Source organism: Vespa velutina, chromosome 17 (genome assembly GCF_912470025.1).
Source record: "Vespa velutina chromosome 17, iVesVel2.1, whole genome shotgun sequence".
NCBI lineage: Eukaryota > Metazoa > Arthropoda > Insecta > Hymenoptera > Vespidae > Vespa > Vespa velutina.
The window spans coordinates 3,310,889-3,334,202 of NC_062204.1; the positions used below are offsets into that span (position 1 = coordinate 3,310,889).

A 23,314-nucleotide genomic window follows, 5' to 3' on the forward strand; every position below is an offset into this window, starting at 1 on the left:
AATACTTATTTGTTTAATAGATATCTACGTATTTCTTGGCAAAGGATGTGGAAAACGAGCAAGTCGCGTAAAAAGATAGAATCCAAGTTATAAGATCCTATTTACTATGAGTCTCGAAGACTTGGATGCAATAAATGGAAGTTTTCGTAAAAGTTTAATATAAATAATAGCAAGTTATTGGCATTTTCTAGAGAGACAGACAGACAGAGAGAGAGAGAGAAAGAGAGAGACCATATACTTAGCTATGATTTCTTTCACCCCTCCCCTCCGTCCACCCCCCATTTCTCTCTCTCTTTCTTTCTCTCTCTCCTCCATCACTAGTCCATCGTATAGAAAAAGTTTCTCAAGTTATCTCGATAAGGGAATCGAGAGAAAAAGTATCGAAGTATCCAATCGCGAACTAACTCGTTATTAAAGATCGAAAACGCAAAGAGAGACCCTTACTTCGTCTGGATGTTCAAGAGTCTCCTACTATATTACGAATTCCGAATGTGACTTGATCGTACTTGAGAGAAATTCATATAATTTCTGGAGAAGTCGAAGATATATATATATATATATATATATATATATATATATATATATATATATATATATATTCGAAATTATGAAACCACACTTTCGAAACTTGCCAGTGATAACCATTTCCCCTATGAGGAAATGTTGAAATATTTGACAAAGAAGAAGATAGAAGAAGAAGAAAAAGAAGAATAACAAAAGAAAAGGAAGAAGAGAAGATTGTAAATTAGTTTTAAAGAGACATTCAAAGAGTCGACAAATGAGATTTTACGAAAGAAATAGCGCATTAGCTTAACGATACTTAATACTACTCTCTCTCTCTCTCTCTTTCTCTTTCATTCTCTCTCTCTCTCTCACTTTTTATCCTCCTCTTTACTAATATTTTTTTTTCCTATTTCTTTTCTCTTTTCTCGCTCTTTTTTTTCTTCTTTCCTTTTTCTTCTTCTTTTATTTTTTTTTTTTTTTGTTTTAGAAAATAGTTTCATTAAAAGACAGTCCGTCGCTTTAAACCTCATTCGGTAACTCTCCCTCTATAGGTACTTACTGTCCACGGTAGCAACAGGTACTGGACCTCGAGCTCCGTAGTGGCTCGGTTTCCTTCATCGCTTCGAATATAAAAAGCCTGTATTTCGTTGTGCATTAACTCTACAAACTAATAACTTTTAAGGCGGACTTAACAATCAAATTCTTTCTCCTTCTTGTTTTTATTTTTTTTTTTTTTTCTTATTTCTTTGTTAGGCTTTTCTTTTTTTCTTGTAGTAACTCTAACGCAATGAAAGAATAAAAGAAGAAGAAAGAAAGGACAACAATGTTCTTCTTTTTCACGAACGTAAACAAAGTAAATGAGATAATTATTGATTATTAATATGACGTCATTGTAAAAATTAAATCGTTTCGAACGATACATATAAATATATATATATATACATGTACACAATGTTTTATCTTTTAAATTGTTTTAACGCAACGAAAGAGCATTTATATTCGTAAATAGATACGCACGTACCATTGATTATTCTAATAGCGTGGAAAATTCTGAGCTCATAATTACACGCTTCGGGATCCAACAGGGCAGGGTGAAACTTTACAGCACGATCGTGTATCAAATGTAATTAGCGTTGGGACGTCCAACGTTGGTGCCCGGTCTATGACTAGACCATCTCTAGAATTTAATCTACGTAATGAGGAGCCGCCATGGGTCTAAGAGTAACCTACCGGTTCACTATACATCAAAGATATCACTATATAATACGGATTATATTAATATATTAATACATAGATATCTATCTTACAAATATATATATATATCTAATCTCAATCCTTTGTCGCTGACATTAGATAAGAGACATTAATATCTACCACACATATATATATATATATATATACACACACATAGGTATATACGTATAAGAGATTATATTATTAATAAAACGAATATGAACGAAGAATGCAAGTTGATTTTCAAAATCAACGTAGAGGCAATGCTACGTCATTCTTTTTTCTTTTTTCCTTTTTTTTCTCTTCCTCTTTCCTTCTTCTCTTTTTCACCTGTGCTCTTCCCCATCTCTCCTCTTCCTTTTTCATTCTTCTTTTTTTCCTCTTTGTTTTCCCTTTTTTCTCCCCTCTTGCTTTTTCTCTTTTTTTCTTTTCTTTTTTCCTTCTTTTTTTTTTCTCTCTCTCTTTTTTTTTTTTTTCTTTTTTTGATGGTACGTCGACTTACAATCAAACGAAACGTTTGAGAAGTCGAAAGTGGAGGTGGAGAACGTGGACGCACAGCGGTTTTGCGTTCTATAGGCTTTACTAATATCCCTAAGTGCATCGTCAGCCGCTTCGTGCGGTCTTGCACGAGTTCCGCTACGATGCACCCTGCGGCTCCTTCTCTATCTCTCTATCTCTCTCCCTCTCTCTCTCTCTCTCTATATATATATATATATGTATATATATATATATATATATATATATATATTTCTACCTATGTCGTCTATCGTATCACTCAAACGGGAAGCTTTATCTACCTTCACCGAAATATAATACTCTCGCTATCGACTTTTCTTTCCTTTTCTTTTCTTTTCTCTTTTCCATTTCGATGCTCTTTCTCTTTTTCTTCTATACAAAAATAAAAGTAAATCTAAATGAAAAAAAAAAAAAAAAAAAGGAAAGAAAAAAACAATTTTCACTTGTCTAGATTACTTCCGATTGTTATTTGAAATGCATATATACAAAAGAAAAATGACACTCCGACAAAAGGGAACAACGTTAATGCGTAAAGATCATCAAAATGATAGAACTGAAAGGGTCGTAAAGTCTGAGAGACTATTTTATCTAAAAAGAAAAAGAATGAGAGAGAGAGAGAGAGAGAGAGAGAGAGAGAGAGAGAGAGAGAGAGAATCCAGATGTTACTAATAGTAAGATGCAACGAGTGCATTATAATCATCGATGACAACTTGCCACTATGTTTAACATAGGAATAACGATCCTTCGAATTGAAAATCTTAGAAATTTATGAAATTTTCAAACAAAGTCTAGTTGTCGAAGAAAGATCAACAAGATTCGAATGGGTCGGGAAAGCGTTTGAGTTTGGTAGAAGGAATGAGAGTAAGATGTACGAGACAAACTGAAGGAACTAACCATAGTTAGAAGAAAGACAGAGAGAAAGAAAGGAGAGAGAGAGAGAGAGAGAGAGAGAGAGAGAGAGAGAGAGAAAGAGGGAACGAAGGAGAGGTGAGGAAGGACAATTCGGTCGTGTTATTCAAGATATTCAAACTGTACCCACATCGGGCTTGGAGGTGGCATTTAAGGATTAAAGGAGTTTAGCATAATATTAGCAAGCAGGAGGGACAACACACGTTGAGGTGTGAGGAGGTATAGGTCTTCCATAGGAAAGAGGAAGAGAGAGAGAGAGAGAGAGAGAGAAAGGAAGGAGGAGGAAAAGAGAAGGAGAGAGTAGGTAGAAAGGTACAGGTATTATTCATGGATTACCTCACTTGTCTCGGCCACAATCCTCCCTAAGCCTCCATTAGAATAATTGCTTCTTCATCTTCGCGCTTACGCGGTTGCTGCGCTCGCTTTCGCGACGTAGAAACGATCCATCCAACCCTCCACCCCTATCTCCTTCTTCTCCTCCTCCTCCTCTTCTATCTCTTGCTCCACCAGCACCTCCTCCTGCTCCTCCTCCTCCTCCTCCTACTCTTATACCTTCTCATCTTCTCAATCCCCGGCACATCGTCTCGTTGTTTCATTCAACCGCATCTCGTTCTGCATGTGCATCGTGTCTCACTGACTCTATCTTTCTCTTACTCTCTCTCTCTCTCTCTCACTCTTCCATCTATCTATCTATCTATCTATCTATCTATCTATCTTTCTTTCTTTCTTTTTCTTTTTATGTTTCCATATCCATTCTTCGGAGATCTTTTCTTTTCATCTTAGTTTCCACCAGGAAGACGAACCAAACATTTCTAAAACGATAAATTCACTTTTCTACGTAACAATGTAACGAACATTACGAATAAGTCCAATGCCACTGGGGGATCACGATCGAAATCGATTATATCCCCATAGCGAATGTCATTATCCTCATCCTTATCATTTCGCTTTACGCCTTCTAATGATATTATTAGAAACTCGATTATGGGATATACTTCGTATCTAATAAATTACATCATCAACGATATTACATTCACGAGATGTCGGAATAAATAATAAAGAAGAGAAACGGACAAGAGAGAGAGAACAAAAAGAAGAAAGGAGGAAAGAGGAATGAAAAAAAAAAAAGCAACAATAAAGATAAGAAAAGAAAAGAAAAGAAAAGAAAAAGAAAAGGAGAAGGAAAGATAAAATTAAAAGAAAAGAAATGAAAAATAAAAGTTCTCGACACTCATTCGCATTCAAAGATCAAACTCTCTCACGATCGCAAAGAAGAAGAAAAAGGAGGATGGGAAAAGGAGGAGGAGGAGAAGGACGAGGGTCCTATATAAGAGTCCTTCGTGGTAAATGTCGCGTGAAGTGCGATTTTCAGAATGCGTAGTAAGAGACCTCTCGAAGATTCGATGATTCTCGTTAGGCTCGTAGGGTAAATTGCGTGATGGTGGTACCGAACTTCATATACCATCCCATTCACTTCTCATTCTCTCTCTTTCTCTCTCTCTCTCTCTCTTCCACGACCTTTGCAAGCTCTTGTGCGAATATTTAGTTACCGTGGACCGTACTCGTTACCGTTTCATCTCCTTTCGCCATGTACGTGCGACGATTCCTTGAGTCCTTCTCATCCTCCTCTCAAAGTATATTCCTTTCTCGCTGATCGACATCTCGAGCACGTTTCACCTGTAAAATGCAAAACGCGAGACGTCTCCTTTCTCTCTCTCTCTCTCTTTGTGCGTCTTTCAGTTACCCTTCGATACCTAAGAGAGAGACGACGGTCGTCTACATCGACTCGCTCGTTAACTCGAGCAGAAATAATATTACTTTATCTTCGGAAAGTTCGTATCCGCGAACCTTGGCGACTCCATCCAACTAGTATAAGAGTGTAGACGACGCCGGAAGAAAGTTACACGTTTCAAGGGGGGTTGACTTGTACCACTCACCCCCATTTCTTTCATTCTCTCTCTCTCTCTCTCGCTCTCTCTCTCTCTCTTTCAATAGTCGACGCTGATGGCGTCGAAACGGTCGTTTCATTCGTCGGCCCGGTCTTTCAAGATCCCTAGAAATTATCAGACGGTGTGCTCGGCCGAGCAATGTACCTTGCTGCTCTACTACTGCTGCTGCTACTGTTGCTGCTGCTATTGGTATTGCTATTGCTATACTACAGCTACTCTGCCGCTACTGTTGCTGCTGCTATTACTACTACTACTGCTACTGCTGCTGCTACTGCTGCTGCTGCTGCTGCTGCTGCTGTTACTACTGTCGCTGTTGTTGTCTCTAGCAAAAAAATTCTTTTTCAGAAAGAACGAAAAGTGGGATAGAGATAGAGAAAAACAAAGAGAAAAAGAGAGTAGATGTCGACGACGTCGTGCTCGTGGTCGCCGTAGTCTATATATATCTCGAGCGTTAACGGCACTTCTCGTATTATTTGTTGTTAAGTGCATAAAAGCTTTTTTTCGAGGACTTAATACAAGCTCTCCGGTAATAGCAGGGCGTTATTGTGTTCGCTGATAGAGCGAGAGAGAGAGAGAGAGAGAGAGAGAGAGAGAGAGAGAGAGAGAGAGAGAGAGAGAGAGAGAGAGAGAGAGGGGTACAGTCGCCTTACCCAAAGTGTCTCCTACTTTTTCGGTACTACAGGAAAAACGTCTCCCCAACCACCTTTTATGGGTTCTTTGTACCGGTGCGATTGCGTACCACCCCCAAGATCACTACCCTTTCTTTTTTTCTTTTTCTATTTCTCTTTCGAACCGTTCCCAAAGCTTTTCTATTATCGTCGTCTCCTTCTCCCTCACGTATTATGCATCCATGTATACGTTTCGCACCTCTATTCGAAATGTTATTTACGATGATACGCTCCTCGTATATGCGCTCAGTTTGTTACGGAAGTCTCTCTCTCTCTCTCTCTCTTTCTTTCTTTCTTTCTTTTTCTCTCCTTCTCTCATTCTCCTTTTATTGCCCACTCGTTAACCCCCTTGGACAAATGCATCTAACTTTCTTCGCTTAGGGGGTTGAACGTTGAAGAACGATGATAAATGTACAACCAAAAAAAAAAAAGAAAAGAAAAAAAAGAAAAAGAAAAAGAAAAAAAAAGAAAAAGAAATAATAAAATAAAAGAACGAAAAAAGGAGGGATACTATACCCTATCGAATGTTCATTTTCATTGCAATTAATAGAAAAAGAATATAGAAGAAAAAGAAAAAGATATATATATATATATATATACATATATATATCAAGAGATTTGTCGATAATGTAAAATTGATTTTATTCGAGCTTCCTTTCTTTTATTTACATTTGACGAACTTGTACGTGGATAAAAATTATTTTTGGACGACGACCAACCAACCTCCGATCATTAGTTTTTAATTTCTTATATTACGTATGTAGTAGTTGTGCGATATAAGTGAACGATTTTCTTGATCAATATCGCTTCTTCATAGATGGAAAATTTCATTCATGAATTATTATACATATGTATTATTTACGCACGTTAATAGAGTAATAGACACATGGAATATAGTGTATCGACGAGGAAAAAAAATTTCTGTGTAAACATATACGCATGTGTCACTGATTAAATTAGTACGTAAATATTATTATTATTACTATTATTATTATTATTATTATTATTATTGTTATTATTACACTCACGATTCACTTTCGTCGTTCATTCAGTTCAAACGAACTTTTACTCAATAGACATACACATTTAATTTGACATATACGATTAATTCCTTTTCATATATGTATGTACGTATTTTAAAAATTTATAAAAGATATATATATCTACAACGTATACATGTTATACGTAATGCCCATATGGCACGGTCAAATTATATTAAATATATATATATATATATATATATATATATATATATATATATATATATATATATATATATGTATATATATGTATATATGTTTATTATGAGTCGATTCTCTGTCTATTTCTATAGATTAATTGCGTTATGATTATTAAATATTTATTTCTTTTTCCCTTCTAAATATTATTTTCAATGACTACGAAAACACAAATATATATATATATACATATATATATATGTATGTATGTATATATCTATATATATTTATATATATTTTTTTTTAATTTTTCAACGACGAAAAATACTTACCTTTCCATTATCGATGATCGATTGACGAAGCAAACTTGAAGAGAACTCAAAATTTACAAATCGTAATTACAAGTTGTATTTAACATTATAACTGCTACACACGTAGATCTTGCCTATTTAATTAAGCAATACGTCATATTTTTCTTGTTCTAGCGTAGATTCCTACAAATGATACATTATTAACGTGCGTGGGATTCGCTGCCTCTACGGATTATATTGTAACCAAAGGTATTTGTATGTATAATATAAATTGTAAATCGATTAACGTTGTAGATGTTACAACATTTATTTAACTAAACCCATCTTTTTCGCTTCCACTTCGTAAATTAATAACCTCCACATTTTAACTACAAACACTTCGGCCTCTTCGTCTAATACCTATAAAAGAAAGAAAAAGAAAAAGAAAAAAGGGGGCGAAGGTAAATCTTTTCAATGGCATTCATTTTTTTTTTTTTTTTTTTTTTATGGAAGGAATGCATTGAAAATCCATTTATATGAAGAAGAATATAAACGTACCATTTGTACATCATCGAGTATACCTTGCGGAGAACTACCAGCCATAACTTTGCTGCATATAAAATCGACCAAAGTCGGTTCCGGTTCCCCAATGTATTCAATGATTTTTTTATTAATCCAAGGTCTTATTCTTTTTTCCATTAATGTCTAAAAATATATTAATGATATAAGAAAATTTAACTGAATAAATATAACTAAATAGATTTCTTTCGATACTAACATTATCTATTACAGCCCAATCAAGCTGATATCCGAACAGTGCGTTCTTATCAGTAGGAATTTTATCAATGAGAGACTTTATATGTTTTCGTTTTTCTTCTTGGCTCTTTGTACTTTCTTCTTTACCAGGCTTCGGAGTCTCCTCGTTTGCCTTTTTCTTTTTCTCATCGCCATAATCTGCGTAGGTATGTATAAAAAGAAAGAAAAAAGAAAAAAGAAAAAAAAGAAAGAAAGAAAGAAAGAAAAGAAAAGAAAAGAAAAGAAAAGAAAAGAAAAGAAAAGAAAAAAAAGGGTAGATCATTTATTAATTATATTAATGAAAAATATATTATTTATTTAATTATATCATTAACGTGTATTTACTACCTAGAGGAACTAATTTCCGTTTCTTCGCATTATTAGTACCATCATCGTCATCGTCATTATTAAAAACATCCTTCACATCGATGCGACCTTTTTTTCTAGTCTGATTAGCTTGCTGAGAATTCGTACTGACGGCCGTACCAGGACTTGCAGGAGTTTTATTACCAACTGCATGTTCTCCCCGTGTGCCACCGCTTCCCATCGCAAAAGGAACAAAATTACCTAAACAATAGGATAGATAGGATAGACAATGAAGAATTAACAAAAGCGTATGTTCCTTAATATATAATAAATATACTTATGGAGTCGCATTCAGGTAAACCCTCCCCAGAAAAAAAAAAAAAAAAAAAAAAAAAAAGAAAAACTGGACTAATTAATATTTTATAAATAAGGAAGATCTCACAAATTGTAAACCTACTGCCGCTTGTTTTTTCCGGTTCACTGACAAGAGACATACGCGAATCCTCGTCCAAAGAGGGCGGAATCGACTGGGCCGGTGTACCAACCGATTGATGCATCGGCGAAGATCTAATATCCTTTTGATTTTCATGATCGGTTTCGACGACAACTTCCTCATTTTCTTCGGCGCCATCACGATGATGATTTTGATGATGACGATGATGCCTACGATGATGATGATGATGACGAGGTGGTGTTCTCGATGGTACCTCCGGTTGAGATGCATCATCGAATTGAACACCATCGTCGCTATCACTTTCAATTGGCTCGGTTTCGATGGGTGGCATTACCACTTCTTTCTCTTTCTTCACAACCTTTTCATCCTCCTCGTCGATAATAGTAATCACTGGTTTAGGCTTATATTGTTCTTCTCTTTCTGCTTTTAGCTAAAGGAGATAAGGAGTGAAAGAAAAAAAAAAGGGGGAAAAAAAAATCAAAAAGAAAAAAAGAAAAGAAAAAAAAAGATAAAGTTAAACCCTCAATGACGTCCTCTTATATTACTTATATTAGATATATTTTATCAATGATGACTGAATGAAATTCAAAATTTACCCTTTCGAATTCAGCAGCAGGATCAGGATGCGAGGCATCGGCATAAAGTTTGTCACGTAATCTTTGTAGCTCCTGTCTTTCGGCACAACGATCTCTCGAATCAGCTTCGGCCTCTAAAGCACGTTCCTCCAAACGTCGAGACAATTCCTTACCCTTGTAATATTTAGCGTCATCGCGATCATCATCATAATCCTCCAAAAATTCCTTTAATCTTTTTGCCTCTCGTTCTCTCGCCTCTCGTTTCGCCCTACGTTTTTCGGTTTCCTTTTCGTATTCCTTTTGTTTACGACGTTCCCGAGTTTCCCATGCTCGTAAACGTTCCTGATAAGCCGCCTCCTTTTCCCTAGCTCTCCTCTCATTTTTTTTCCTCTCCTTGGCCTCCTCCTCTTCCTCCCTTTCTCTCATTATTTCTCTCTCAGTTTTTCGTGCCTCCTCTCTTTCCCTTTCTCTCTCCCTTTCCCTGTCTCTCTCCCTCTCCCTATCCCTTTCCCTTTCTCTCTCTCGTTCTCTCTCACGGTCACGATCCCTCTCTCGATCCCTCTCGCGATCTCTCTCGCGATCTCTATCCCTATCACGATCCCTCTCGCTCCTTTGCCGATCTCTCTCGCGTTCTTTTGATCTTCAAGAATATAAATATAAATATAAATATAAATATAAATATAAATATAAATATAAATATAAATATAAATATCAATCAATAAAAGGATATGCATATGTATCGTTCGTACGTTCTTTCTTTCGTTCATAAATGCATACATAAATACATACAAATGTATGTATATATATATGTGTGTGTGTGTGTCTGTATGTGTAAATATGTATATGTAAAAATACACAGAGAGACAGATAGATATTTAAAAAGATTTACATATATTATCGATCTCCTTCTTACCTGGATTTAGAACGACGCTTATCTCTTCTACTGCTACCTGTACTACTACTTCGTCCTTTGTGAGACGTAGGGCTACTACCAGGCTCGCCTTCCTGATCATCTTTGCTAGCTCCATCCTCTTCTCGCCTATCTCTCCGTTCCTTTTCACGTTTCTCTCGTTCCTCCTTTTCGACAGCTTCTTTTTTACGTTTTACTTGGGCCTTCTCCTCTTCCTGCTTCTATAAAACACAAGAACGCGAGAAAGATGAGATCGGATAGTCGAAACAAGCTTATCGGGCTTGATGTATAATTGTAATTTAATTGAAAAAAAAAAAAAAAAAAAAAAAAAAAAGAAAAGAAAGAAAGAAAGAAAGTAAAAAAGAAGAGAAAAAAAAGAAGAAGAAAAAAAACTAGCAATCGTATATTGACATATAAAGAAAAGAAATGTGTGGGTAAGATGAGTCGTTCTATTGCCGCAATCAGGTGTAGAGTATAAAAAACATGTAAATGAAGCTTTTAATAACTAATAAGAAATTCTTTATTTATAAATCTTCGTGGATGTATCGTCAATTAATATATATATATAAAAATATATATATAATAAAATATATAATTATATAATATTATTATATTATATTATATTATATAATATTATATATATATATATTATATAATATATATATAATAAAAAAAAAATGAATAATAAAATACGTTTGAAAAATAGCATATTTATCGGTATTATCTCACTGTCCAGCAAAACGATGCTATATATATATAGATGCATATATATATACACACACAAATATATATATATATGTATATATATATATACACATATATATAGATGCATCTGCTTGGATATTAGAAATTTAAAAAGTGAATATTAAATGTAATTGTCTTTTTTTTATTTGTTTTTTTTTTTTTGTTTTTTTCTTTTTCTGTTTTTGTTTTCCAATAACAAACGATTACTAGTTGTGGACAATGATTCATTGTTGAACATTATTTTATAAAACTGTTCGTGTCAATGATGTATACTCACTCCACTGGAGCATGCTCGTTCAGCAGCATCTTACACGTAATCTCGTTTACATATCAATTACCTAAGTGCAGGTACAAATTTTGGAACAAGCATGTAATTTTTCTTATATTCTACTTAACCCTAAATACCTTAAAAACTAACAGACGCATCGTAGAGAGGCCACCCAATGTACTTACAACATTGCAAATGTGCCTGTAAACAGATTCTCTAATACTAATATATGTATAGGAATAAAATATAGTTGAAAGGGGTGAATAATAAGAATTCTTGTCCAAATTCAATAATTATTAGAAAATATTATACCAATCAGAAGCGAAGTCATCATGGAGAAGGGTATCCATCAAAACATCATTTGCATTTGCCAAGAAATATGTAGTCACACGTCTGTCAACATTGTTTTCCTCTGGTTATGGTTATACGCGGCAGCTGATGCAGCAAACTGTTGGATATCAAATGCACAATAGTTTGCTCACCCTTATCTTTCCGTGTTACCCACAAATCGACTTAGAAATAGATTAGTATGCTTCACCCTTATTTGATACACTAGTACTGATAACACTAATAGATTACTGTTTGGAGAGTGATCATCATTAATTATTATTATTATTACAAAACAAAAATTATTATAAATAATAGAAGTTATATAATTTAGTATCTAACTGTTTAATACATAATTATATTCTTCATTGTGTTTGTATAAAATAAAAATAATGAACAGAGCAAAGTTATGTATGAAAATCAAGAGAGAGAGAGAGAGAGAGAGAGAGAGAGAGAGAAAAAGCAGAGAAAAAAAATGAAAAGAAAAAAGGAAAGAAAAAAGTTAGAATAGTATGATTCTAAAATAAACGTATAGTAATTCAAAAACAATTATATAAATTAAAAATTGTTATAATCTCCACACAGTAATCTACAGTTATAAGCTATTAATTATAATGGAACTGAGTGCATAAAAATAGATGCACATGTGAGGAGAAAATAGATTCTTGAAATACGGAATATATCAATGACCAAAGGGATTCAGACGGGCAGTTGACTAGCAAAACTACAAGAACCGAATGGCTGTGTTTGCTCATGGTTGTGGAGTTTACTCACGGTGTGAAGTTGACTTGGTCAGTCAGTGTGGTGGTACCGGAGAATGGAGGAGCGCGCACCTAGGTACTACGTACATGTCTGATCGAGACGCTGACAGAAGCTGTTTACACAAAATAAAGACAACAACTGAACAGTCGCCATTGTGATGATAAAATCATTTCATTGTGTAAAACGTTCGCAAACTCTCGGTCCTATTAATGTTCTATCTAAAGAGACATTAAGTTGTCAGCGTCTAATTGTTTTATTCTTTTTTTTTTCTTTTTTTTTTTTTTTTTTTTTTTTTTTTTTTTTTTTTTTTTTTTTTTCTTTTTTTTTTTCCACATTAACAGTAACTATTACTTGTCCAATGTATGTGATAGCCTATACTCTCTGCCATTAATAGAATTGGGATGAACTATATGTTAATATAGATGCACAAGATAATTTCCAATATTAACAATTCCCTTTCACTTGATCGTATTCTAATACAAGAAAAAATCTCAAAATATTGATCTACTGCCATGTATATCAGTTTTCCTTGAATGATCTCATCTCCACTCCTCAACTTTGATATCATCTAGAATGTATGTATGTTTATATTAAATGGATAGAGAGACAATAATATTATGGAGTAAGAAATAATTACAAATTTACTATACTAATGATACTGAATATCTAATAATTCCCTAAGATAACTAACTCCCTATTAGACATGCCCGTAATCGTATGAACAATATTATTAGTATCACAGCCTGATGTATCTATATATAAATAGAAAAAAGTTAGATAAAATGATATTTTTGTCAAATGAGAAGTGCAGGTTTCCATACATTCTAAATGTAATGACTACAAAATAGTAGAAAACTATTTTTGAGGTATCAATATGATTTTTTCTTGATGGAAACAAAACACATATCAATTATATGATGTCAGCGTGTCGAGGAGATTTAAAATTCTCCTGCCTGAATTTTACTCATTTTTCTTGTTTTCATGTTTTGTTGGTTGGATATACTCTGACTTACCGACGAGGCTGCAGCTGCCTGCGAAAATACGAGGGTTGTGCTGTGATTGACTCCCTTCAGAGCCAATGAGTGAGTGAAAGGGTGGTCCCCACACACAGCATTCCTAGGCGTGTGCGTTTGCTGTGTGCGACGCACGCTGCCTGTTATTATAATTATAGCAACGAGTCACGGCTCCAATTATTTAGAGCTAAGATAGCACACACGCGCTTTTTACCACAAAGTACTTAAAAACTATACTTTATTTCTAAATACTTATTGTCCATCTTGTATATCCAAATGCATTATATATATATATATATAAATATATAAAATATATAATATATATATATATATAATATATATATATACATATATAAATTTATGCATATGCTGTGAGCTTTAATTTCATCATCAACTGGTATGAAATATAAACGTAATCGGGCATACAGAATCTCTTTATACAGAGTATTAGGATTGTAAGTTTGTTCAATTTATCGTAAAGAAAATATTTAAATGGATTCTCTTTGAATTAAATAAAATGTAATTACTAAATTACTCCAATTTCTTTAAAGAGCTCAATTATAAGTATGTATGTTGCTCTCATATACATGTGAGCAAATTACATTAAATTAAATTAATCAAACAAACTCATGGAACAATTAAAAAATTTACATTTAGATTAGATTTATATTTTATATGTACGGAAAGAAATGATGTTTGATACAGTTATCCTTCTTTTTAAAAATTCATACAAAATTCAAACAAGATATAGCAACTAATCATTCAAGGAATTCTCAATATTTTTACTGATTATTTTCGAAAATAAATGGATAGAATTTTATATAATTAACTCCATAATTTAAACAAAACAAAAAAAAAAAAAAAATCGATTCAAATAAAAAAAATCAGAAATGTTGTAATTTAATACTAGAAACAAATATATCCTTACAAGATAAAAGGAAAGAAAAAAAAAAGAGAGAGAGAGAGAAAGAGAGAAAGAAGAAAAAAAGATAAAAAAAAAAAAAAAAAAAAAAAAAAGAAAAAACATTTGTGATATTAAATTTTTTTAAGCTTCACAGATGAGAATTATGCATAAATAATAATAAATTGTGTGCTTTAAAATTCTTTCAGTTATTCTGTACCCCAATCAACATGCCGTATTTCATAGCGCCTTCATATTTGATATATTCAAAAACAGGAGCAAAGAAATAGGAATTAAATCAAGAGAAATGTCATATTACATATATCAAAATAATTACCTTCATTACTTCCCGGAATTTGCCGATTTCTCGAGTTATCAAGTCTCTTTTACTCTCTTCAATTTCTGCATCATCCAAATTTAAAGACTTGGCGACCATTTTGGTTTGATGTTCTTCTATTAATGATAAAGCAAACATTTATAATAGATATTCTATCGTATTTAATAAAAATTAATAAATTATTAATTAATATACCTGGCGCAACTTGGGCCATTTCTAAATCTGCAGCATGTTCAGCAATAATTTGATTAATACGTGCTAACGCATCTGCATCTACCACTCTCATTCCTTCGTCCATGTAATCTTCGCCTTCCTCTCCCTCTGTACCTTCAGTTGATGTTTCATCTTGTAAAGGTGACTGACCTCCTCTAAGTTTCTTCCGTCTCTCTGCTAAAAATCAATATAATCATAATGTAAAAAACATTAAAATTTAAATAATTAATTGTTTATATATTCAATTATTTATTAATAATACAATATACGTACATCAATAATAAACACATTAATTTAAAATACCTTTAAATTGATCCAGTACCACTTTAGCTTTAGCATCCACTTTAACAACAAGTTTCTTTGTCCCTATTTCCATATCATGTAACAATCTTACTGCTCTTAATCCTGCATCTGGACCGGCATATTCACAAAATCCAAAAGCTTGTACCCTTTTCCATGAAAGAACATGGCCACATGCTCCCAAAATATGTCGAATCATTACATCAGGTGCTCTGTCCATTATATTGCCAATAAAGACTGTTACTGGTGGTCCAGATTCTCTCTCACGACGGCGATTGTTATCGTGCCGATTTTGATTGCGTGCATAACGTACGGCTGGTGCTGAGGTCTGCATCGCAGATACGGGTGTTGGAATCATCTATGTTTTATAAATGGTAGCTTTCTTAATAATGCACATTTCTACTCATGCACTGCATAATGTCCCCTCCCATTAATTGTGCATTAGTTTGCGTTCTATCTCTTGCTGTACACTTGAACATCAGGTACTAAAAATTGTTCCTACATTGTTTTGCTCGTGCAAATGAAAATTAATTTAAGAGACATTCACATGCTAAATATTTCATTTGAACAGTATTTTTATAATACTTTTAGTATATATATATATTTCTTTTATTATTAGATAGTTCTCAATAGATACTTCATAAAAAGAGAAAGTGAAACAGAGAGAGAGAGAGAGTGAGAGAGAGAGAGAGAGAGAGAGTTTTATTTTTGATAAATATATTATTATTGCAACATATAGAAAGTTCCATAAGCAAACTCAGTAGTGATTATGGATTAACCTAAGCTCTACCTAACTAAGATAAGATAAAGATGACATCTAATTGAAATATATGCATGCTAAGGTAAATATATCTCTGTTATTTGCATTTAACCCAAGATTATATGTTCACTGTAGGAAATGCATCATTTTCCATATACACAAGAAATTTATAATATTAATTATCTACCTATCTCTATTGTCATCATTACTCATATAAATAGTTTGATTAGATAGAAAATAAATATAGGAAAAATTAATCAATCCTATTATATTATTAACATAATGATATTGTAAGCAATAAGATATTTATTTGTTACAAAAGATATAGCATAAATATCAAAGAGAATATATAACAGAATAATACAGAAAGCAATGAAATTCTACGTTATAGTAATAACAACATCAAAAAGTAAAGTTTCAAAAGAATATGGCATGAAAATATATAACTAACACTGATAAAAACAATCATGCATAAATACAATAAATGAAAATTAATTAAATGTATATACTTACATGAGCCATAGACATTACACCCCCAATAATTGGTGGTGGAGCACCAACCATATATGGCATGGGAGGCATGCCTGGTATCCCCATGGGTGGTTGTCCAGGATAAGACATAGTGTACTTTAACTTAAATTATGGCAGTGCTTTTGCTGCAAAAGAATTAATATGGAATATTAAACGTAACAAATTGTAAATACAGAGTATGCATACACGATGTGCTTGGAGAGGGAAAAAAAAAAATCTATAACCATCACACATTAACAATATACATATTTATAGTAGGAAAAAAAAATTGATTATACGATAGTTTTGCATTTGCAAATATTAATAAATACCTGAAAAGATTAAAAAAATTTGTTCAACACATTTTTAATATGTAAAAACTTTTGTGTCCTCTTATAATCATATATCAATGTACATAATGTATTAGTAACAATGGAAAATGAACGAGGAAATGGAAAAATTTAATGATAAATCGATTAAAACATTCTCATTAAAGACGAGAACAAACGAAAATTTGACAAAGTTATATTTTCACTACCGATCGCGTTTTGATGCCAGATCAAAGAAGAATAATGGATGCCTTCAGATCCTAACCATTAAAGTGGCGAAGCGCGGAAACACACAGAGACATTTATTTTTCTTCGTACTTACACAAGAAACTTTTTAACATAAAAATAATGTCTATCATTGTTTTGCACAAGTTCGCGTCATATTATTAAATATATCGATAAAATAAAAGGAAAAATATTATTGCGCAAATTAAATTTCAACGGTCATACAGAATAATCACGTCGTACACTTCCTCCATTAAAGCTTCATATTCTACCATTGTGAAAGTTGCTTCAGAATCAGAATAGCTAACATAACTGTAGGGAATTTTCTTATATATTAACGGATATTAATACAAAAAAAAAAAAAAAGAAAACATTTTCTTCTCTCAAAACATAATAATTAATAATAATATTTAACGAAGCTTCACTTACGCGCTTGAAATTTTCTAATTCTCATTCAACTTCATTCATCGTAAATATTTCAATTTGTCACAAACGATTAACGTTACATAATTAATACGATTTAATTATAACTTAACACGTTACAAATAGAAACATTTTAATGAATTATTAATTAGATTTCGTAAAAAAATTACGAGCTCGTTATTAAAAAATATTATAGATTCGATTGATTTTGATTGGTTGATTCTGATTGGTTGATTCTGATTGGTTGATTCTGATTGGTTGCTGTCGTCATGTGATTATAAAAATTTCAATTTTATTCTCGTCATATAATCATTATTTGAACTATTAATAATATTACTTTATATCATATCGTTAAGACATTAGAGAAAAAAAGTAAATATTTGTTAATAATAGTATTCTTTAATGTGGTAAATTAATTTTCGCAAGATGGCGCTTTTAGTATTCTAACAATCGTATACCTGCATTCCTCTCTATTTAATACTTTCTACTTTGGTTCATGAAATGGCAGTGCAATGCATTATAAAGTTGAATGGCGTACTTTTCACGCAAAACCGTTACAGTTGAAAGAAAACAAAGTGTATAATTATTCATTGTTCAGTAATAATTATTTTAACTGGAAAATATCTCTTATAATTTTTATAAATGATATTTAACTTAATATCGTTGGCAAGATAAAAGAGAAATTATTTATTTGTCATTTATTATCAAACAATCAGAGTGAATATCTCACTCTAACTTTCCATTTCAATATTACGTTCATTTATATTTAACTACTAACACATTAAATATTATAATATTGATTATTATAATAATTTTTGTGCTGCATATGATATTAGGATATAATTTGCCCTTGTATGTCAATTTTTTTATCAAATAGATAAACGTAATTCACAGTGACATTAGTTTATGTTCTCAATACAAAATATATAATTGAAAAAAAGTAAACAATGTAAGTGTAATCGAATTTATAATATGAATTTGATTGTATTAATCAATAATATATAGATATATTTTCTATCAATAATTTATTGATATAATGATTGTAGAGCTTCAATATTAAACAAATGTTTAATTGTTTATATTTATACTACTTTATATTTTTGTATTTCATAAATATATAAGTAATATGTATACATGTATATATATATATATATATATATATATATATATATATATATTTCTTTAATATGATGTTAGTCTTTTTGTAATTACAGTAGCATCTACATACAACTGTATTTTTAAATATTAAGCTTTACATAAAGCATTAATTTAATAATAAAATATTATGTTCTGTCTGCGATCAACCAGTAAGAATGGCACCAGGACGAGAAGAAGTTCCTGTTAAAAGAATAGCAGCACCAGGTTGTAAGTTGCCAGCAAAATTACCAGCAAATGAGATTCTTACAGATATTACTCAGAATAAATGGAGACTTGGCAGTAGCATTGGATATGGTGGATTTGGTGATATATATTTAGGTGAGAGATTTATAAAAAGTGCCTTTAATTAAAAATAAATTCAAAGATCTTAACTAATTAATAAAATAAACATATATCTTTAGCTTCCAAAGATATTACATCTCCAGTAGGTGATGATGCACAATATGTTATTAAAATTGAACCACATAATAATGGACCTTTGTTCGTTGAAATGAACTTTTACATTCGAGTATCTAGAAAACATATGAGTAAGTGACTGATATAGATACATTATGCATATGAAATTATCCTCAAATGAAAATTCTAATATTTTACTTGGAAATATTTATAGTTGAAAGTTGGTGTAAAACACAAAGAAAAAGAAGAATAGGGGTTCCAACTTATGAGGGATCTGGGTCTCATATTTATCAAGGAGAACGTTACAGATTTTTAGTTATACCAAGATACGGTATAGATATTGGTAAACTGTTTATATCAAATAACAGAAAATTACCAACTAGGCTTGTTAATAATTTAGCTGTACAAATGGTAAGATGATACATTTATATTTTATAATTATTATTAACATGAAAAAAAAAAAGCTAAATCTCTTTTCTCTCTCTCACTCTCTCTCTTGTTTTCTTTAATTTAATCTTACAGCTAGATGCATTAGAGTACATTCACAGTCACGGTTATGCTCATGCAGATATTAAAGGCCCAAATATTTTATTAGCCCCTTACGAAGAAAGTGTAGTAAGAGAAAGATCTCAAGCTTACTTGGTAGATTATGGATTGGCTTATCGCTTTAGAACAACAGCAGGTAATCATAAACCATTCGTTCATGATGAAAGAAGAGCACACGAGGGAACCTTGGAATTTACATCTCGTGATGCACATCATGGAAGTAAGCATACATCTATCCATCAATTGTATTTTATAATTTATAACGTGGAATTAATTTTTTATATATATTTTTTTTTTTTCAGCACACTCGAGAAGAGGAGATCTTGAAACATTAGGATATAACTTATTACAATGGATGTGTGGTAAATTACCATGGGAAAAAGATAGTAACGATTTATCCGAGGCAATAGATCCGGAAGAAGTTCATGCTGAAAAGGAAGCTTTATTATCAAATTTACCCCTACTTATGGAAAAATGTTTTCCAAACAGGAAGAATTATCCATGTAAATAATCTTTACTTTATTCCATTGATAATATAATAATTGATACATCTCCTTACAAATATTCTGTTATGTAAATATATGTATGTATGTATGTTTTTTTTTTTTTTTTTTTTCTTTTTTTTTTACACAGCTGCTCTCGTGGAATATATGAAGTATATCACAGAATTAGACTTTGAAAGCAAACCAAATTATTCTTATCTAAGAAGTCTATTTCAACCTGGCACCAATCAAGAAAGTAAAGTTCCTACGTGCCTCTTCAACATCCATGAGTCCAATGAGAATACTTGTGCCACGTCGATTAGGCGACCTTATTTACGAGAACGAAAGCCATGCAGACCCGTAAATGGCGAGGTAATTTAAGAGTTATAAATTATTTTATAAAGCATCATACTATTAAATTACTAATATTTATATTTCTTGTTAGCCGTTTTTCCAACTATTGCTGTTTTTTCAACTTATATAGGTATTAGACAAAGTAAAGTATATAATATAATATATATTAATCGCACGATATTATAAATATATTTCAGATTCGAATAACAAGAAATACACAATTGAAAAGTCAACCAAAAAAATTCTGTTGGGAGGAAGTATTGGCATTTCATCCAGATAGACTAGCAAAAATTAGTGTACAAACGCCGCCTACTCCATTGACGCCACCACCGTCCCCGCCACCATCGCCAATTCCATCACTACCAACTTATGCGATGTTAGATGTTATTCGTAGGATGAAAGAGAGACAATCAGGAGCATATAAACATAGATCACGATTAGTAGAGTAAGCATCTATGCTTTTTTTATTGATATACGATTTAATTTAGATATTAATTTGTAAAGGTATTAAACGAATACGCATTTTCTCGAAATAGCATTGACTTTAAAGCAAAATGGATGACTCCGGCGATGGAAGAAGTTGTACGTTTAAAAAAGAGATCATCGGAAACTTTGGTTTCTTCCATTAATACCAATACCTCTGGTACGGCACGTGTAACGCGTTCTCGAGTGGCAAAATTAAAACGTAAGAATTAATAAATCTTTATTTTTTTTTCCTCTTGTATATGTATATCTTTATCGGTCAAGTAACGTAACATGTGTTACTTAAAGCAAGTAAATATATATAGGTATATAAATATATAATTATATCGATAAGTCATTTTATTAATAAAAATTTCTTCATCTCTCTTATAGGTCTGGGAAAACACGACAAGTTCGATCAAGTATTGAAAAGCTCCAGTAATAACAGAGCCGCACAAAGAAAAAAATAAAACATTATGCTATTAAGCTAAAAATTTTGTCGATCAATCTCAAATGTCTGTTGTTATCGAACAATATATTTGCCTCTCCGATTATTTTATTATCAGACATATACTTAATAAGTATTATATAATTTTTTTTTTAGCTTATACTTAGATTTATATAATAATTAATGTTCGACGTTCCTCACGTGAAAGGATAAAAATTTGATCTATTATTATTAACATCATTACTGTTATAGTTCACTGTACAATGTTATTAAAAAAAAAAAAAACGACAAAAAAAAGAACAAACAAAACAAAAAACAAGAAAAAACAACAAAAATGTGTACCGTCGAGACAGTTCCGCGTTAATCGACGAATAAAAAAAGAACTACACTTCTCTGTGTATCGTGATTTTTGATTTAACGAAATTGTATAAGGAACGAAATTATCGTATCGTCACGTAAAAGACTGTTAAAAATATCGTTCTTATTTTTTTCTTTTTTTTTTTCTTTTTTTTTTTTTTTTATTAATTTTTTTTTTTTTTTTGTAATTTTAAAAGATTTTTCTTTTTTCTTTTTCTTTTTTGTTGCTTAACAAAATTATAATGAATGTAAAATCTTTTTAAGTGCTTACATAGCGAATAAATGATTATATGTATATGTATATGTATATGTATATATATATATATATATACACGCATAGAGTATAAGTAGAGATAAAAATGATTTTGGAGAATATGTATAACTTCATTATAATATCTCTCTAAGCAAAGAAGGAATCAAAGAAAACTTCTGTTAATTTAGCGATTAATAATTGCATCGAGACAAACGTAGAACTGAAAAAAAAAAAAAAGAAATATAATTCTTCGTAGTAGCGTACGATCCTGTAAAAATAATAATAATAATAAAAAAAAGAAAAACAAAAAGTATATATATATATATATATATATATATGTATATATATATATATATATAATAAGAAAGAACAAGGATCTAAAGAAAAAAAAAGAGACAAATATTCCTCCGAATAAAATGCTTGTTAATCTCTGATAAAAATTGTGTAGCGCTGGCATAATTATTGTCTTTTAAATAAACATACACGTTCATGATAATCGATTCCTTCGAAAGAAACAAAATCATTCATTGTGTTAGTTTATGTATTTATTTATCGTATTAGAGAAAACTCGTGTTGTTTTGTAATGTAGAAATGTCCTCTCTCTCTCTCTCTATATATATATATATATATGTATATGTATGTATACATATATATAAATGCATATATATATATATACACATATAAATGTATATGTATTTATCGTGTGAATTTCTCCCCTCTGGGAAAACTCAACCGGACATCGGTTATCTCTTTTGAAAACGATAAACAATGGAGTATCGAATAAACAAGTCATATTTTATTATTCTTTTATCAAAGTTATACAAGGTCAAAGAAAAATATTTATGATTAGAGGGAAAAAAAAAAAAACAAAAAGAGAAAATTGACAAAGCCATCCAAAGTGCAATACTAATTCATAGAATTGTTCATAATTTTTTAACTATATTAATTAATACGTTATTGGAGTCGTTTTGGTTGAAGGGGGAAGAAAAAAAAAAGGGAAAAACGTTTTATCGAGTTCATTGTACTCATTTCTAGCAATTCGTTAAATTTTACACTACTGTGACATAGCGTTCTCTCGTGCCTTTTTCCATCGTTTGTCACCGCTAGAAGCTTTCCTAGAATCACGAATTTGGCCGACGGCCGAGTTTCGTCTCCCTCTAATTTCCTTTTTGCCACGTACTACTCGAATTTAGCGAGCCATCAGGCGAGGTTTAGGGTGAATCACAGAGCACGCACCATGTCCTTCTTGCCAAATAGTCGGCCACGGTAGATTCATCGGTATTTATTGACCGTCAGCTGTGTCCTCTTGAAAAGTTTCTTCCACTGCTGCATTATTATATTTTTCCATCTCGTTCTTCTTTTAATTCACTTGTAAAAACATTTCTCATTTTTCTTTTTTTTTTTATTCGTTTTGTATATTTTTTTCTTTTTCTTTTTTTCTTTTCTCCCTTTTCTTCTT

The 23,314-nt window shown here is 31.7% G+C and overlaps 2 protein-coding genes across 8 annotated transcripts; one reads left to right on the top strand and one right to left on the bottom strand.

Annotated features, from left to right (window-relative positions):
• Positions 1–6,404: 6,404 nt before the first annotated feature.
• On the bottom strand, positions 6,405–17,551 carry LOC124955137 (RNA-binding protein 25). 6 transcript variants are annotated; one of them, XM_047509094.1, is made up of 14 exons: positions 17,074–17,256; positions 16,426–16,568; positions 15,156–15,510; positions 14,835–15,029; positions 14,640–14,755; positions 10,291–10,508; positions 9,399–10,017; positions 8,806–9,232; positions 8,391–8,609; positions 8,026–8,201; positions 7,806–7,952; positions 7,290–7,667; positions 6,808–6,942; positions 6,405–6,700 (listed from the first exon to the last, which is right to left on the bottom strand). In XM_047509094.1, the coding sequence occupies exons 2-12, from the start codon at positions 16,531–16,533 to the stop codon at positions 7,575–7,577; spliced, it is 2,673 nt and encodes an 890-aa protein (XP_047365050.1). In that variant the 5' UTR covers positions 16,534–16,568; positions 17,074–17,256; the 3' UTR covers positions 6,405–6,700; positions 6,808–6,942; positions 7,290–7,574. The 6 variants fall into 6 exon arrangements, with proteins under 6 accessions (XP_047365050.1, XP_047365053.1, XP_047365054.1 ...); XM_047509097.1 differs by lacking the exon at positions 17,074–17,256 and adding an exon at positions 17,406–17,551 and having other exon boundaries at positions 6,405–6,942; XM_047509098.1 differs by having other exon boundaries at positions 6,405–6,942; positions 15,156–15,480.
• A 351-nt stretch (positions 17,552–17,902) lies between these two features.
• LOC124955139 (serine/threonine-protein kinase VRK1-like) lies at positions 17,903–21,664 on the top strand. 2 transcript variants are annotated; one of them, XM_047509103.1, is made up of 10 exons: positions 17,903–18,348; positions 18,614–18,875; positions 18,959–19,084; positions 19,168–19,364; positions 19,476–19,719; positions 19,802–20,002; positions 20,133–20,353; positions 20,533–20,780; positions 20,872–21,020; positions 21,191–21,664. In XM_047509103.1, exons 2-10 carry the CDS (start codon positions 18,713–18,715, stop codon positions 21,265–21,267), a joined length of 1,626 nt encoding a protein of 541 aa, XP_047365059.1. In that variant the 5' UTR covers positions 17,903–18,348; positions 18,614–18,712; the 3' UTR covers positions 21,268–21,664. The 2 variants fall into 2 exon arrangements, with proteins under 2 accessions (XP_047365059.1, XP_047365058.1); XM_047509102.1 differs by having other exon boundaries at positions 18,708–18,875.
• The last annotated feature ends 1,650 nt before the right edge of the window (positions 21,665–23,314 follow it).